Here is an 18,651-nt window from a genome sequence, read left to right as displayed (position 1 = left end):
CAGCCCCCCACCCTATCAATCTGCCTGCCAGCTGTGAAAATCCTCTGGTGTGGGTGGAGTTTTGGAACTCTGGACAGGAGGGGTCATGTGACTGTCGTACTTCAGCGCGCAGAGCAACACGCAGGGCTTTGCCGGCATTTCGGGGCCTTACTGTTGGTCTAACTGATCTGAAATTTCAGTAGAGCAAACTCTCTCTAGAAGAAGAGTTGATCTGAAGGCATTTCAAGGGTGTGGATGTACACTCGAGTCTCTGTGCTCTGTAAGGGTCTTTAGTCCTTTTGAGGTTTTCTTTTAATACCCGCTGTTTTAATTGTATTTGATTTTTTATTTTCTCTTTTTTATTTAACTGCTTAATTTTAAGTATCTGTATTTATGGATTTTTTTTTTTTTTTTGTGAGCCGCTTAGGGTCCTTTAACATAAGCGGCATAGAAATAAAGAATAATATAACATAGCGCTTTGCGCATCACACAGTGGCATAGCGAGGAGGGGCCAGGGGCCCAAGGCTTCTGTGCTCCAGTCTGTAAGGAAGGCACCAAGGGGGCAGGAGATCCCATCCCTCTACCGCCACTGGGGGCTCCTATCCTGCCCAGCAGCAGAAGAGAGTTTTTGTTTGTTTTGTTTTTTAAATCCTTATTGATTTTAATTAATTGGGTGTTTGATGTGTGTGCTGTTTTGAAATAATTGTATTGGTGTTTGAGAAATTTAAAAAAAAATGGGTTTTTAATTATTGGATGTTATTCTGTTCATCTGCTGTTTTGAAATATTAATTCTTTTTATTAGTATGGTTTTACTATTATAATTGATGCTTTATATTTCTTGATTTTATTGTTTGTTTTCTGAGAAAGGATGATGCTTTAGTTTTTCCATACGTGCACTACATACTGAGTCTGACTTGTTGCGGTTTCCACTTCAGTTTATGTCTGTACTTTTCCATTTATATTTTATGGTCACTTTATTCTATATTAGGCGAGAGTTTGTCTGTGTTCTGCATTTGTGATTGAGGTTAAGTATTCTGCTAATGTGTCGTTTAAATGTAGGAATCTTAGAAGTTTGGTTTGTTCTGTTTTCCTAATAGGAGGTATATTGGTGTTTTAAGGCATAGTCTAAATGTTTGCAAGACCACCTTTTCATAGGGTGGTAACTGTTTGAGTGCTGGCAGTTAGTGCTGTTTTGGAATCAGAGGTTTATTATATTTTAATTGTAATTTAGCTTGCTCATGGCTTTCTGAGGACTAAGCCCACACACATGTGCTACACTAGTCCTAATATTTGTTCAAAGGGGTTTTTTTTTTTAGCTTTTTACGCAGGGTTTTCTGGTTGACACCACAGCAGTACATGTAAATATAATATTCATGCTGTTGTGATAGTTTTATTTCAAGACTGTACTTTGAGTGTCTTTTCTCATGTAAAATCTTTTATTATAAATGCATAATTTCAAATTGTGTGTGTAGAGAGGGCCGTGGAGGGGGGAAGGCTGGGCACAAAGCTGTAAGATTCACTTAGGGTGCCTGATACCCTTCCACTCACCCTGATTAGAAAAAGAATACAAATTAAATGCTAAACACAGGAGGAGGAGGGGCCAGCAATGTAATTGTTTGCACAGGGCTGCAAAAAAGTTAGCACTGGCCCTGCACGGCGGCACCATATGGTAACGTGCTGGCTGGGTTCCCGCCCTTCCCCAGTGAAAAAAGATCCCACACAGTTGTGCCATGCAGTGATGCGAGAGTGGGGGGCACAGGGGAGATGAAACAAATGCATTGGCCCCCGGACACTGGAGCCCCTGGCTGTGCTTTTGGCATCACAACATACTCAGCCGACATGCAAACCCTTAGTCTAAAGCACACCTGTGTGAGTGCGTTGCTAGCTTATTGGATATATCGGTTCTTTAGTAGTTCATACATATATCAGGACCACCCATTCGTGAGACCAAGGAAGTTCAAAATCCCTGGGTTTCAGTACACTGAAGTCCAAATTAAAAAAAAAAAAAAAGCTGAAATCCAATTCCCTTCTCTACTCAAGGGAGTACAAACGAGGAGAGTAAACAAGGGATAATTATAGCACAGAGCAACCTTTTTTTTTTTTTTTTCTAGCAAGTTCCATCTTGCGGAATGGTTCATCTGAGGCAAAAAAAAAACGTCTCCGTTTTTTCTGAGCAGATCAGAATTAAGCAAGACTGACATGGCAAGGCTTGTGTCATTGTGTAACGATGATCCACCTGCTGTAAGAGGTGTGCTAGGCAGCGGGCCAGAGGCCATTAACCACGCAGGGGTGTTTATCCACAGTGTAACATGTGCTGTAGCAAGATTGGGAAATGTTTTGTTTTGGGTCGTTCATACTGTAATTTTGTACCCTGTATGTTTATGCCTTCTGCACGTCCTAAAAGGGCAAGCATTTTAATTATTCCATCTGATTTTGTACCCCTGCATCATCCCCATTTTCTCTGAAATGGTGCTGGTTCTCCGTCACTTTCTCTACATGGTAGAAGCCCATTCTAGTTAATGGTTCATGTTGACTAGGATGAGCATTAATCAGCATGTTTGTTAATCTTCACAAAGGAAATCAACATAAAAAAGAGAAGAAAAAAACTCCCATCTCTCTCGTAGAGCAGTGTTTAGTTTTAATATCTTGTCAGATCTTACAAAAAATGAATGTTAGGATAGGGAAAAGTAAAAACATGCAGACTGGTCATGGACTGATGCACAGATCTTGAGTGAGCAAATGGCATCAAATGTTAGCAAATGAGCAGCAGCATTTGCAGACAGTGGGTACCAAGTTACTTCTCAGATTCCTTTTCTAAAGCCTCTCCCCTTTTCTTGAATGTTTTAGGCCAATGCTGGGGTGCTCCAGGTGAACTTGCTGTCTCAGGCAGCGAGGCTGATGAGGTCCCCGGCTCTCCCCCATGCCTCTACGGCAGAACCTTTCTCCTTCCCGTCATCCAGCTGCCAGCTGAAAACTCCATTTATGGAAGAAGAGAACGTCAACACACCTAAGGTATCCATCCCCCTGTCCTTTATAATGCAACTTAGTCGCGGAGGGTGAGCTTTTGCTGGTGGTAACTGTGAGATGCTTGCTTTTAGCGAGGGATATACGAGCCGCTCTGCTGGTCCTGGATGAAACTGGATTTTATAGCGGGGAACTGGGCAGTTTGGTTCCTGCTTTGTGCATCTAGGGATGCTGCAAATCATTTACGATAAATTGTATTTCTGTTAAACTGGAAAGCAGGTGACATGGTTTTTGAAATGCTGTTCGTGTAACTGGATGGTATTTTTGGGCTGTGTTGTTTTTTGGGTTTTTTTTATCTCTTGTTTAATGCCACAGACTAGCAGGCCAGAGAAGCCTGGAGCACCAAAGCCCAGTTCAGTCTCACGGCAGCAGGTAGCCTGCTCTAAAACACTAGAAAACTCCTACCCTTCCTGAAACCCAGAGCTAATGTCTTCCTTAGCAGGTACTGTCTGGTTATTCCAGTAAGAGCCACTGTGGGAAGCCCAGCAGATTTCAAGTTCCCTGGGGGCGTTGTATCGTGCCTTCCTCCCCCAGTGTGAGAATCAGAAATGGGCTTAGGGTGCTATGGATTGGCAGCAGCCGGTCTCCAGCATTCCCGCAGCAGTGGAGGATGCCATGAAACTGGCACGGCTTCTTGGTGGCAAGGTTGGGTAGGGAGGCTGTGGGACTTCTTTGCATCAGATACAAACCTAGCCCCCACCCCCATAAAACCCCTAGTGAAACATCACTGTGTAGTTTTCCCCAGTGCTACATCTCATTATTATAGTGAGGAATTTATAAAAGGGGCGTGCAACCCTGCTGTGCCGAGGACCCGCTGCTTGTGTTGGAAAGCAGTTTTGCGGTTGTGTCCATGGAAAAAAAAAAAAATTAGAAGGAGCTGCAGCGAGGGGGCATCCTAGGAAAACAGGTTTGGGGACCTTTCTAAGCATTCAGCCCTGCCTCTGAGCAGTGAGATTCCTGGGGGAGCTTCCTGCATTTGTGCTAATGAATTCTGCAAATCTGCTGCCATTCTGTGCGATTGCTGTTCTTTTTCTGCCTTTCTGTAAACATTCGCAAACTATTCTGCCAGGCCTGGAATGAAAGCTTGGCGTCCTCCGTTACAGCTGTCACTGGGGCCCACGTAGCAAGCAATGGGAAAGACGCCTTAGTACATCGGCCCCAGAATAATGGCGCGGGAGTCCAGGCAGGTGACTGATTGGGGATGTGTTAAGGAGGGGGAGGAGCAGAGGTCGTGATAGGTGGTGGGGAGTGCACAATATTTAGCACTGACCACAGGACGAGGACTGGAAACTGAACAGGATAAGTAGGAAGGGTGCTAAGTTGAAAAAGGAGAGATGCTCACAAAATGGACACTTTTGTTTTTAATAAGGGACAGTAACCAGCTGCACTGTACCGGGGCCCATCTGCACTCTCCTGCTGCTGGCCAGGCACAGACATGGTACACGCTCGCTTCTGTTTCTAAGTTTATGCAGAGAAAAGTATTCCCAAATAATGCAAAAATGACATTTGTGCAAGGGCTAAGAGTTCCTTTAAGGCAAGGCTGTTCCCGGCGTGCACGTTAGAAAGCAAATGCACATCTTCGGTTTGTTTCCAATTCCCCCCCTCCCCCCCTATATTTTCCATGACGGGAGTGTTTAATATGGGAGAAATATGGGCCTTTCGCACCTTGTTCTGTGCTATCTTGGCAAGGTAACGTAGGATTTCACGAGCACCGCTGAGAAGAGCAAAGAAAGCATTAGCCTGGAACACAATCCCAGGAGGAGAGGAGCACCCTGTATTTCTGGGTGGCGTCTTTGAAAGAAACGGAGGTGCCCTGATAATCTCCCCTCCCCATGCCAAAGGCAGATAGGAAAAGCTGCGACGTGCCCTTCCGCTCTCTTCTCTCAGCCCCAACAGAGCGGGAGCGCCTTATTGCACTACTGAGCCGGGTTGACCTCTGTCTCAGTGGATTACCAAAGATGAATCCATTCCTTGTCATCTTACCCGTGCAGTGCGTGCTCCTTTGCTCAATCGGCATCTTTTCATTGCGTCAGTACCGTGACGTGGGAAAACAGTTGTGTATCTTAATGGGTTTTTTCCAGGATTTTTTTTTTTTTGTTTAATGCTAACAGAATTAATGTAGAATTTGTAATATAGTTAACTAGGCAGAAAAAAAAGATCAGAGCTGAAGCTGGTGTAGCCTGTGTTCTGAGATTTGAATCGCCATTGAAATTTCAGTATATTTCTTAGTGTTGCCATTATGAGTTTTATTTTCATGCTTTTGAGGCTGAATTTTCAAAATCAGTTTTGTTTTGTATCCCTAAAATCCATTTTGTTTTGGTTTTTTTTGCGTGTAAATGGTCTTCTGAAAACTGCGCAGGGCTTGTCTGCATGAAAGTACATGTAGAAGCAATGCTGTGCGTACAGCAGTGAGGTGCTCCAGGGAGCAGAGATAGTATTTACAGGTCATAGTGGATTCCACACATGCCAACAAATTTGCAAAGCAGACATATGTGTATAAATTCACTTTGACAATTACTTTGTTTTTTGTTGGGTTTTTTTTTTTTTGGTGTGTTAGGGCCAAATCTCCTTCCTTAAATCTGTTATTCAGCTGTGTGTGCTGTATTCGTGCTTTACAGGCACAAAGGGGCAGGCTGGGCAGACCAAGTGGCTCTTACCTTCTGACCTCTTCCTTTTTTCTAGACGTGGGATCTCTGCATGGGTTCAGCTGTCCGTGCTGTATTCATGCTTTCACATGTAATAGTGGCAGGCTTGCATAGGGTTTGGATGAAGGTCCCTTGCTTCAGCTGTCCATGCTGTATTCCCACTTTACATGAACCTGTGTTTTCCTGTTGCCCCTTCATTTGCTTAGATCCATGAGGGTGGCATTAGCTGAGGAGAAGGTGCTTTCAAACTTGCAGACACAAATATCTGCTCAGGCCTTAGAAATTATAGTCCTGTGGGTTGCAACTACCAGATTAATTATTTAAAAAGCTCTCTTGCCAGCTCGGTTCCTTTTAATGATTTGTTCTTTTCTCCAGATGGATCTTGGTGCTCTGTTCACTTAAGGAGGGCATCTCAGCCTCCCTGATGCTGCTCTTTTTTTGAGGGACAGGAAGGAAAAGAACCGCGGAGACAGGAGGGGGGGGGGAGGGGAATTCTGCTTTCTGCTGGCAGCAGGCTAGGGTTTTTGAAGCCGTGGCCACGCTTGGCCCCAGATTGAGAATTTCCTTAGTAACTCAGACAGGAAACTTCGGCTGAGAGAGGCGGGAACAGCTGGGGTACATTTTAAGAACCCGCCCACCACCACCTTTTATTAAAATCCGAGCGCTACATGTGATCTCATTAGGAAAGAAGCCTGCAACAGCTGGATGGGCTGTTTAACCCTTGTGCAAATTATCCAGGCGCTGCCTGGCAGCATGTCGCCAGTATTAAGTGTGCTGGGCACTGCCCACCCGTACATGCAGGCATGCTTAGTCTGTGAAATCATTCCTTTTCAATAGGAGTTAAAGATTTCTTTACTTGAGGCATTAAGCATGGTTTTGCCTGACATTTAGACAAAGCTTAGTATGGTTATGTTTGTAAGAGATTTCAGTGTAGGACCTCTGCTGAAGTAGTTAAATTATACAACCAGAGAGCCTCAAATAGCCTATGAATAACTATCCAAACTACTGATAGCCCAGGCTTGTGGTTTCAAAAGATCCATTAAGGTCCGTGGCACGTTGGTTGGGGGATGCCGCCTTGCAGAAAGTTGGCCTGCTCTTTCCCGGAGGAAGCAGGGGGGGGGGGGGCGGCGGCTGGGAGGGACGGAGTTTGTGATTTCTTCCCAAGAAGTGACTCAGAGGTGCTTACGGCAAGAAACGGGAAACGTTAGCAGCTGCTCCCTGCCACTTGCGAACTTTTGGCCAGACGTCCTTACTATGGGACGGCGTGAATCTAAAACCTATTCCATTCACCTTCCTCTCGGACAGAGTAGTGGCAGGGCTCTACGGAAGGTGTTTTCCTAAAATCACTAGGATGTGATGCTGAGCTCTTCTGTTTGCAGGAGTTGCCGTGCAGGTGGTTCATTTTACCTGTAGGGGAGGTGTGGTCGGCGAGGGAGGAGTTAACTCCCACTGTGCGCACACGAGAAATCCCAATATTTGCATTGTACCGGCTCATGGCGCGCAATTTTGAACCCTGCCGATAACAAAAAGTCGCACGGAAGAAAATGTTTGCCCACGAGGCCTTTCAGAAATTAGAAGGAACTTTTGACTGTGAACCTACCCTACCTGCAGCAAGGCCTTTTCCCCCCGAGAAGACAGCCCGCGGGCACCCTGATCACAGCAGCAGGTCCCTGCAGACTTTGAGCAGCTCTGTCCCTCGGCTCATCATGTCCCCCCAAACACCGTCTCAGCACAGGAAAAGCGCACTTTGCCCTCATTCTGGCGCTGCCCTGCGTGCCAGACAAATCCGAGCGACCCTGGGGGTTCGCTCCCGCAGGCCCACGTGCAGTTTAGCCCGGAGCAGCTCTCGTGGCCTGGAGCCCAGCACTAGCGTGACAGGGAGCCTCTGATGTGGGACTTCGTACATCGTGCCCTGCAACCACCTCGTGTGACCAGGCGAGAGAGAAGGGTACAAGCAGCATGGGACTTGCCCTAGACCCGCTGTGAACTCAGATGGCATCACGCCTGTAGCAGCCCTCTGCTCTCCTAGTGCCTGGGGGCAGAGAGAAGGGAGAATGTGTGTGCGTTTGCACGGCGTGCCATGCTGACGTGAAGCCTGCAGAGCAGTTCAGTGTCTGCCTGTCTCCCTGCCCTGCCCCCACCCCACACCGTGTGTGTGTGTGTGTGTGAAGCAAAACTGGCGTTTAGCCATTCCAGTGAGGCCTGCTCAATGCATCGCAGGAGGGCAAAAATAACACAACTAGGAGAAGAACTTCTAAGATGGGAACAGCCTGCGAGGCAAACATGAATCAGGGCGGGTGACAGCAGTGCTGTGGAATTCTGGGGCAAGGCTGCTAAGACGCTAATCGTATCATTAGAGTGAATTAGAAAAATAAACAGCTGAGGATCACGAAGCAGGCCAGCGATGTCATAGAATGGATCCGGTGACGCTATTAAAGCCATGACCCTGGAGCGCAAGTAGTTTAACAGCGGCAAAAGATTTAGGGCTCCAAGAAACTCAAACAGGGCAGAGCCCTGCTTCCTTCCTAATGAAATACCTCAGAGACTTAACTCATCTCACACGCCCTCCCCTCCCCTCACTGTGCTTGGCCCAGGCTTTCATGAATCCCAGTACCAATTTTGCACCCACCCCCTAGCACTTGTATTATAAAGACTCTTCCATGCAGGTGTGAAAACGTTTTCGGCAAACTTGACCACCAAGCAAATTTTTAATAACCTTTTCTTTTTAAATTTTATGATGTTGTACCCACTTTTAAAAATTTTTTTTTTTTTTGCCTTTTGTCTTAACTTTCTTCCCCTGGGTTTTCCCCCGCTTCCCTTCTGTCCCCCTCCAGCCTCGCCTCTTGGGTGAGCAGCCCGCAATGGCTGCTCTCTCTGGTATAGGCCGACGTGCTTTTCCGTGTGACCCAGACCCCCTCATCTGCCTGCTAAACGCTGGCAAGTTCTTCCCTATCCACCCTGGCTCGGCGCTGCTCCCAGTGGTGACGCATCATTTTCCAGCTGGCAGGCACAGCAGCTCCCCTGTCCTGCCCAGCGGGGCCCTGGCTCTTCTTCTGCCAGCCGCCCAAAGCTCCTTTTCAGCCAAGTGCCAAATTTTTAGAAACCTAGATTTCTTCAGCCTTGGTTCCGAGCATTTATCTCCCTCTGTAATCCCTCCGACATAATAAACTTGCAAACCCCAAGGGGTTCATTTGCAGTACAGGCAGAAGGCTTTGCAATATAGGAAAGAGAGGATCTATAGGATACCTGATAAGTGCACTTTTGTGAAAAAAAAATTTAAATTATTAGAATTTAACAAATTCCTTTTTTGAAAGAAATGCACCTAAGGCAGGCAAGAGTGTAAGAGCACAACTTGAAATGGACAGAAACAGGAATGATAAATGAAGATGCATGGAATCATGTGAAAGGCAAAGAAGGTCGGACAGGATTGATAGTTTGTCATAAAACCAAAATAAATAAATGCACTGCTCTGATTAGATATTGGATCCTGGTGGTTTCTTTTAGTGTGAGTAAAATGTTTTTTGTCTTCTGATAAATATTGGCCTCAAAGCCAAGGTTGGTCACTTCCATTCCTTGAGGATAATTGATTTGTGTAAACCAAGCTCGTTTTAGACCAAACGCATGCAAATATATTTCAAGAGCATTCATTGTGAACATCTCCCAAAGGCCTGGCTTGTTTGCAGCCCTGGAGAAAACTGGTATTGCACATGAATCTGCTTCAGAATGGTGCAGACTTTTTAATCCCATTTTTTGCAAAAATTTCACATCCAAAGCATCCAACCTGCATTATTCATTGACTTTCCTCCCTTCTCACTGTTCTGCTGCAGAGGTTGAGAGAAAACAATGTGTTTCATCCAGCAGAGACCGACAGCTGCCTTTCTCATCCCCCCATGTCGTTTCAGGTGAACGGGTGTCTGCTGGATCCGTTGCCCCCCATCGTGATGAGGAAAGGGTGTCAGTCGCTCCCGGCCAACATGATGGAGACCTCAATCGATGAGGGCATTGAGACAGAGGACGAGTCGGGAAGATGACCCAGCGCAGGCGTTCGCAGCCTTCCAGGCAAACCGTTGTGGGCAGAGGCGTCACACCCTGGCAGAGCTGACAAACCAGCTTGTCCCAGTGCCCAGCCCGAGCACAGAATTAGAAGGTACGCACTACAATCGTGTCTTTGAAATTTGGTGCAAAATCTGTTGGGGAAATAGTACAGGGGAACTTTGCAGCAAAATAGCCAGTTTGAAGAGTGTCCTTTAAATCGTTGCATTTCCTTTTTGGTGGGGGGGAGGGGATCTTGAAGAGGAAGCAATGAGGAAGATGGTCAGATTTGTAAATGACTCACGGTTATTCAAAGTAGTGAAAACACGAGCCAATGGTGAGGGAATGCAGGAGGGGGCCATGTTTGGACTGGGGAAGTGGGCATCTGAATGGCAGTCGAAATTTAATGTGGATAAAGTGCAAAGTGATGCACAAAGGGAAAATAAATCCCAATTTATATGTACAGGATGTTGGGGTACCGTTTTTATTTTTAGGAGTCAGCACCCAGGAGTTATTCTGGACAAGACATTGAAATCATCGGCTCAGTGCGCAGGAGCGATAGTCATCAAAAAAGCAAATAGAACTGTGTAGGAGTGATTTTAGAGAGGAATGGAGAATAAAATGGAAAATATCCTCTGTATCGATCCATGATGCAACCGCACCTTGTGTGCAGTTCTGGTCGCCCTCATCTCAAAAGTAAAAGTGGAACGAGAAAAGAAGCAGAGGAGGACAACAAAAGTGATAAAGGGGATGGAACAGTTTCCTTGTGAAGAAAGATTAAACAGGTTGGAGAAGGGGATATGAGAGAAGTTTATAAAATCATGAGTGGGGTAGGGTAGAACAACCAAATAGAGGATGGTTATTTACTATTTCAAATAGTACTGAAATAGGGACACTCCGTGAAACTAACGCACATACAAACTGGAGAAAATGTTTGGGGTTGTGGTTTTTTGTTTTGTTTTGTTTTTTTCATTCAATGCATAATTAAGTTATGGAATTTGTTGCAGGAGGATGTAGTCAAGGCATCTAGCATTGTGGTGTTTTAAAAGGGGTTTTGACAGGTTCTGGAGGAAACTTCCATGACCCCCATTATTAGCCGCCATTACCCCTGGGAGTGAACAGGATCTGCCAGGTGCTTGTGTCTGAGGCAGGACGCCGGGCTCGTTGAACCTTGTCCTTTAGAAATATCATTATCCATGAAAGGAGAAGCGCGCACTGCATTGATAACTGCAACCGTGAGAAACCGTTTGGTTAAACTGATCCTGTGCTTGCCTGGTTCTGCCTTTTTCCAGGGAAGCTCTACAACGTGGGCACCGACCCCTCTCTGGGGAGCGTGGACTCCAGCTACGATGTGGGATCCATGCAGAGTGACCTGCACTTCCTGGAGGACAACTCTTCCTTGAAGGAAGTCCTGCTGGCCAACCAACCAGTCACCAGAATGACGCCTCCCTTCGTTGGGCTAAGGCCCGCCAACCCGGCCATGCAGGCCCTGACATCCCAGAAGCGCGAGGCCCACAACAGGTCGCCCGTCAGCTTCCGTGAAGGAAGGAGGGCCTCCGACACCTCCCTGACGCAAGGTAAAACTTCACCTTCCTTCCTTTCCCTGAGATCAGTAATGAAGCTCTGAGTCCCTTGGTTTTAAGTGGTTTGGGTTTTTTGTAGTAACTATCAGAGGACCCTTTACCAGTCCACCAGTAGTGTTCTCTCAAAAAGTTTGGCTTTAAAAAATACATACATACTAGTTTTGTTTTTATTTGGAGTTTGTATTTTTGGTATTTTTTTCCTGCCCGTCAGATTGTCTGAGAAGCTTTAAGCACGGGTTTGGAAAGAAGAGGCAGTTAAATCTAAAAACCAAATCAAAGAACTGGTCGTAGCCTGGTGATCGCGCAGTTATAGAGCCTGCAGTACTGTCACAGGGGATGAATACTGGTCCCTTAGAAGGGAATATTACCCTTGGCCTTTACCCATTTGGATCTGGCAGGGAGAGGTTCAGAGGAAGCATGAGGAGCTACTGCTTTTACTGAGGAGGAGGCAAATGGCCAGAAATAGCCAGGCTGCCAGCAGGGGTCCTAGCACCCCAAACAGCCAACGAATTCCAGCATGCTGGGTGCAAAATAGGACCCAGGAGGGAGAGCTGAGGTCCTTATCTGCTGCCGACTAGCATGTTATGGGCACAGGTTTTCCCCCCCGCTTGGTGTCCTCATCAGGCTGTAGCTGCATCTTCTACAGCTCCGATTAGATATTAGGCACTAAAGAGGGTTGGGCTGGGCTAGTACCTTGCCAAGTGCTATGCCACCTACGTCGGGTGGGCACAGGGGAGCGCAGCTTTCCAGCAGCTAGTCACAAGTGTGTTACATTAGTCCAGGGCAAGAGGTACCTCCTACAGCTGAAGCTTGATTTCTACAGCATTTGGCTGATGTCTTTGCAGGATAAACCAGCCAGGTCCTCCAGGTCCTGGTTGCAGAACCCTCACTTTTTTCTTTTTAACCCCATAGGCATCGTGGCGTTCCGGCAGCACCTACAGAACCTGGCAAGAACCAAGGGCATCCTGGAGCTCCATAAGGTGCAGATGTTGTACGAGCAGATGGGAACAGCTGCCGATCCAAACCTAGTCTCCACCTCCCCCCACCTCCAGGATCTGATTCTGGTACGTCTGTCTGTCTGCCGTTAGCCACCTGGGTCAGGGAGGGTGAGCGGTGTCTAATCGGGCCCTTTATGGAAGGTAGAGCACAGGAAAGCAACGTGCCCCGAGCTAAGAACCTGCCCAAGGGTCAGGGTAAGTCTTTAGGTTTCTGATCGAGCTGGGACCGGCGTTATGGCTCATTATAGAGTAGCAGCATCTCGCCCTGCTGCACCCGGCTCCCGCTTAGATTGAGGTTTGTACCCAAGTGAGTCTGAGCGACGTCGCTGGGAATCCCGACCAAAGAGACAGCGCCCTGGAGGGGACGACGATAGCGACAGCCAGATACCTCAAAGCAAGCGTTCCTCAAATTAGGGGGGACTTCTTCATTTACGCATTTCTTACTTTTGCTTACCTGCTTTCCAGTTGGAAAAACGAGCCTTGAAGCGGGGCTACCAATAAAACGTAATCAAGCATTTGCAGCTCAGACGCTCCTGAATCAGAGAGATAAACAGCCCTGCGGCTACCATGAGTAGACTTCTTATTTTGGAAAAAAATAAATGTGAGGCTGAGAAGCCAACTTATTTCAGAAATATTTGGGGAGCAAGGGGACAAGGCCCAAAAAAAAAAAAAAAAAAAGTATCCAAATTCAACTCGGTCTGGGCTACGGCGAGGATCCTTTAGTTGTAAGGAAGAGAAAACTGCGGGTTAGTTGGGTTCTGCACTAGTGCAGCAGAAAGGGGAAGACTAGAGGGGGCCTCACGGTCTTTGTCTGCCCTCTGTGTGTTTATGAATCAGCCATCATTTAAAATTGAATTTTCTGCTTAAAAAGAGGGAAACGGTAGTTTTGCGTACCTAGGACTGCCACATTTACAAATTCTATGCATACATAGGAGTTATACTTAATGTGTACATTCAGTCAGTATGGCCAGCAAGCTCAACTGTACGTCAGTCGTTTCTCCTGAAATGTAAAAAAAAAAAGGTTTGTTTTCAATTTATTAGCAAGTAACTGCTGCAGAGATTTCAGGGGGGATTTCCCAAAATGTTCCCTCTTTATGTTGAGAGATGCATTCAGACATTTCTGCAGGTTTAACATCTCTCAGCTTTTCTCCCTTCTGCTCCCAAGATCTGACCCAAGGTTCTTTTCCTGTTCGTAGGACGAGGTCTCCCTGCAGCAGGACCCTTTGTCTGCCTTTCCCAGTGGAATCCACCCTCAGCTGCTGTCCCACCAGCAGTACGTACAGCATCAGCAGGTACTGGCAGACGCCTTCCCGCTACCCCCCCCAAACATTTACATTCGAGGTCACCCATTCAGTAACGCTATCTGGTATCAAACTTTTTCATCATTGCACTTCAGAAGCTGGCAGCAAAGTTTGGACTGCAGGTGTTTCCAAAGGGGGAGGGGAGATGAAAAGGGGGAGGGGGTTGTAATTAACTAGCGATGTGAGGTAAACAGCTATAGGGAGATACAGTTCCTTAACCAAGGTCGCAAAGGGCCAGTGACAGAACTGGGATTTGCACCAAGCCCTCCTGGATCTTCTCTAGTCAGACATTTTGACCTTGACAACCTGAGCCTGAAAATTGCTAACTCCCAGTCCCTGAGGGATGCTGTTAGGGCAGGGATGTTCAACTTCGGTCCTCGGGGTGGGGGGGGGGGATGCAGAGCAGTCTGGTTTTCAGGATCTCCCTAATGAATATGCATGAGAGAAACCTGTATATAACTGAAGCAGCGTGCATGCAAACTTCTCATTGCATATTTGTTCGGGTTACCCTAAAAGCTTGACTGGAGGACACCTGTTTTAACGCGTCCTGCATTTTAAATTCCTTTCTCCAAGGATTCGGTAGGGGGGAGGGGGTTGTTAGCATACAGATGTTTGGGGGGGGGGGGGGAGAAAGATTAAGAACCTGAATTGGATCAGTGGCCCTCATGACATGGAGTTAGTTGGGTGACTCTGTTTCCAGCAGAGCTTGTACTATTTTTTTTGCCAAATATTTACTGCAGCCAGCAGCACCAGTTGTTCCTCTTGTGCTTTTCTTTGTTTGGTTTTTTTTGGGGGTTTTTTTTTGGCACAAGTGTAAAAATAAAATGAGACCCTTGGAGGAAGGGAGCTCCTGCAGCCAGTCTCTCCCATTCACTTAATGCCTCTCTTCATGTGATGGATTCCTTTTGCTGATACTTAAGAAGCTCTTCAGCTAAGATACGCCAATTGGCATAAGTAAAATAGAAGCCGTTTCTGAGAGGGCCGCACTCCAAGGAGATTCAAAATATTTTAATCAGTGGCTGTTCTCAACTCGGTTTTTTTTTCTTCTCTGTGTAACGTCCTCCGAGGGACTGGCATCCTTGACGCTTCTCCTAGAGAGGCTGCAGCTCTTGAAAAGACGCAGGTTTGGAGGAAGCCTGGGAGCGATGCCCTTGCAGAGGGAGATTTTTTTTTGTTGTTGTTGTAAAACCGAGGCTTTGGGGCCCAGCCATGGCTCTCCAAGGTTCCTTACATGCAGAGTCAATATCTGACTCCAGCTTGTCCGCAACTGTAAGGAACAGGTTAGGCCAGTCCTAGCGTTTGCCCCCCCCCCCCAGTAAAGGCAGGCACTTGCAGTTCTGGACTTGCCTCGGTAAAGCACGGCTGCTGATCTTGAAGTGCACGGGCTGTGGCATTCACCGTCGTCTTCTGTCATTACAGAATGTGAATCTGTTAGCAAAAGCCCAGAAGAGCTGCCAGCTATACGGTAAAGATACACCCAGGAGCCTGGAACAGCAGCTACAAGAACACAGGTGAGGGGAACTGTGTAATGAGACTGTCAAGCTGGTCAGACTCATTGGCCAATGAGATGGCTTTATGTTCCTATGTGGGAGCTCTTCCAGGCATAGGACAACTACATAGGAAAACCATGGCCCCAGTGACAAGGAGTGGGTGCAGAATATGGAAAATGCTTCAGTATAATTGTGTAGCCATCGGGCTAGCAATTCTAAAACAGAATTTGCCCATGAGAAATCTCTTGGTGGAGCTGTTTAACATCATTTAAGCCACCTTGGGTTTCCTGAGACCACGTGGGCACTGGCCATGAAAAACTGGATTTTAAACCCACCACTGTGTGTAAATATGGAGGGATATCATGTGGAGATATGTTTCTGTAGGAGGAAGAGTGTGTTGGCAAAAGGCTAGCAAAGCTTCTTGGGCCCAATTATTGAAGTGTATTTAGTGCTAGATAGGTCTTATCCGGCTAAGTGGTGGCTGTTGAATATCCGGCTATGTTCAGCAGCTACCACTTAAGCAAATAACCGATATTCAATGGGAGGGGAATGAGTGGATCAGGGTGGCACTACTTAACTGATTATCTTAACGGGATAAGTGCCCATATTTGGCCTTATCCTGGTTAAGTTAACCAAATAAATTAGGCATGCTCAATAGCAGGTCTAAAGTTATCCAGATATAATTTATCCGGATAACTAGAACTTATCTGGTTATATGCAGCAGCATAGCTGTGCTGCTGAATATCCCTTCTAAGTTATCCAGATAACTCAGATAACCAAATATCTTTAAATGTTGGACCCCTTATCTCTAGGTCACTGGTTCAGACACAGCTTGGTCAGAACCGACAATAGTCATTGCTATCTGATCTTGGTCTGGATTGAAATGGATGGGTGTCTATGGGAGAAAACACCATCATCGTAGAGGCCAAGGACTGAATGGGCATAAAGAATTAATTACTCTCTTGCCCTTCGAGAATGTCCCTCTAGAGCAGGGTGGAGGCATATTGACAGTAGCAGTCGTGTAAGCTATCCTACTCTGCCCTGCTAATCTGCCACTTTTCACCAGCTCTAAATTCACTAAAAATATCTCTAGAGCCATGTAAATTTCCAGTAAAGTGTACTGCAAGGTATTAAATTATTGTTATCTATTTAGGCTACACCAGAAGCGCCTCGTCCTTCAAAAGCAATCACAGCTTCAAGCCCACTTTACCCAGATGCACATTGGTGAAGGGGCCTATCCTCGTCCCACCCAGCAGTTGCCGCTCACATCCCAGGAAGTTCAGCAGCAGCCAACCCAGTTCAGCTTGGTACAGCCTTTGAGCCCAGTCATGGAGCCCACCTCTGATGACATGCAAGTTGACCCTTTCCTTGGTCAGTATCACAAGCTCCAGTTCCAGACTCAGCAGATCCAGAGCCTTCCAGGCCAGCCTCAGATACCGGCGCAGATGCATGTCCAGCAACAGCAACTACCTTATCCATACCAGAGCTGTGAGTTAGCCATAATCACCTCTCCTGAGCCAGACTATCAGAACCAGTGCCAGTATTCCATGGACCCATCCCAGCAGAGCAACGTAGCCATGCCTGATAGCCAAAGTAGCTCATTAACCCATGATTCACAGCCTGCCTATGAGACATTAATCCTTTCTGAGCTACCCGGACTGTTTGACTGCGAAATGATGGAGACTGTTGACCCCCAGCACACTGGTTACGTCCTTGTCAACTAGCTGAACAGTATTGAAAGTGTTAATTTTCCAATAATGGAAAGCAAGGCAGATGACATGAAGGAGAAAAGGAAAAGAAGTGTGTGAATTTTATTTCTGTTTTATTCAGATATAAAAAATTCATGGCTTATTTTTCCCATACTTGACTCAGTGGCAAGTTGGGGCTGTGAAGTCCATCACTAGGGTGAGTAGGACTTGGCTAGAACATGGGTGACTGTTGGCCCCATCCCCTTCTTCTCAGTCTTTAATGCTGGGAGGCAGGAGCCCTGGAAGCAGAGATCAAGGGAAGAGGGGAGAGCTTTGCACTTTCTGTAAAGCACCAGCTGGTACAAGAAGCACCACCAACCAACTAATTTATAGGAAAACAAAAGTTGATGGACCTTCCCAACCTTCATTGTGTGCACCAACCATTCCACAATACGTGCAAAACCCATTGCCAAGTGGAGAATGGGGAAAAAACACCTAGACTAGAGAACAAACTTGCAGTGGGAAGATCTACCTTAACCTTGGCAATAAAGCAATATAGTTTTTGGAGTACTTCTGTAGACATTCTAACAGACAAAGATGCCTAGAAAACCTTGTATGTCAGGATTTGTGCATTCTAAGCTACCTGCTAACTTGCCCATCCTGCAAAATACACTGGACCTCTCTACAACTGACCAGTTCCTGCCTCTCTATACTGTAATTCCATTTGCACTGTTGTAGACTATTAGCAAGATGCGAGGAACTCTGGAAAGAGAAACTGAATAAACTCCAAACCAGCCAACAGGAAATCACCTCAAAATGTTGGACAAAGTGTTTGCATTACCCGGCTTAAACAATCAACAATGAAAAAGTACGGGAGACAGAGAGGAACGCTACAGTTGCTTAGAAAGGAGATTGATTTGTAATTTACAATGAAATGGGTTTTTTAAAACATAGAATGAAGGCTCTTGATACTCCAAAGATTAAATAGTATAAAGTTTCTCTATTGCAAAAAGAACAGGATCAGATAATAGGAAGTCTAGAATTGCAGGAAGTGACATCACAATGGTCAGAGTTGATGTCATGAAATAGGGGTTGGTTTTTTTTCCAGAAAGGAGCCTCTTGTGGAGGTTCTCTATATTTGGAGGCATCATGGTTGCCATGATTTCAAAGTGAGAAAAATAGTAACAGATTTTTAATTTACAGTATATGTTGCTGGTTGTTTAATATTAAGCTTTGTATATTTGGACTATTAGGATTTTAGAAGTTGAAAGGACAAAGCGAGCTAAAACTATAAAATATTAGTGCTGTGCCTTTTTTGGGTTTTTTTTGTTTGTTTTGTTTTTTAAAGACCGTTCTATTCTAAGCTTCTCCTTTTTTTTTTTTCTGAAGAAAAGGTAGGATGTTCCCCCATTTATATTGCTGCTATTACATCCAAAGTCCCTTCAGCATTTGTGTTCCACTGTGTGGAATTACTGTGTGTTTACTGATATTTCTCTGTGTAGTGTTTCAATTGCTCCTGTATGTGTAAAAAAAAAAAAAAAATTAAGTATTACAGCAATATTTAATAATATTTAATGTTGAGAACTGTTAATACATTCACAGGTGGGAGGGTATCCATGCTTGTGAGGAAGACTAATTGCCTCTCATGATATTCTCAAACACAACTTGTTATCCAAATCACATTGCAGCGGGGAGAGTTGATTTTTATATTTTGCTTCAAGTCCGTTAATCAAAGTATTAGGAATTCCATGGGCATTAAAGAAACGGTACTATAACCATCCCCCTGCTCCAAAACCCCCTCCCTCCCCCAAAGAAATCATCTTTTTGCCTTTTTGGTAGCCCCTCCTTTTATTTCTCTCTTAATACAGTTTTGTTTTGGGGGGTTTTTTAATCCCACCCTGTTATATTCTT

The 18,651-nt window shown here is 45.8% G+C and overlaps 1 protein-coding gene across 1 annotated transcript in view; it reads left to right on the top strand.

The window, feature by feature from the left end:
* SIK2 (salt inducible kinase 2) overlaps positions 1-18,352 on the top strand; it is an 84,343-nt gene extending 65,991 nt beyond the window's left edge. The window contains 8 exon segments of the mRNA XM_029572825.1: positions 2,827-2,991; positions 9,551-9,670; positions 9,672-9,795; positions 10,973-11,257; positions 12,176-12,327; positions 13,458-13,553; positions 14,982-15,073; positions 16,206-18,352. Of these exon segments, the coding sequence (XP_029428685.1) occupies positions 2,827-2,991; positions 9,551-9,670; positions 9,672-9,795; positions 10,973-11,257; positions 12,176-12,327; positions 13,458-13,553; positions 14,982-15,073; positions 16,206-16,776 (1,605 nt within the window). The 3' untranslated portion in view covers positions 16,777-18,352.
* The last annotated feature ends 299 nt before the right edge of the window (positions 18,353-18,651 follow it).

This window comes from Rhinatrema bivittatum, chromosome 12 (assembly GCF_901001135.1).
Source record: "Rhinatrema bivittatum chromosome 12, aRhiBiv1.1, whole genome shotgun sequence".
Taxonomy (NCBI): domain Eukaryota; kingdom Metazoa; phylum Chordata; class Amphibia; order Gymnophiona; family Rhinatrematidae; genus Rhinatrema; species Rhinatrema bivittatum.
The sequence above is the reverse complement of the archived record's forward strand: the minus strand, read 5'-3'. Positions and strand labels throughout refer to the sequence as shown.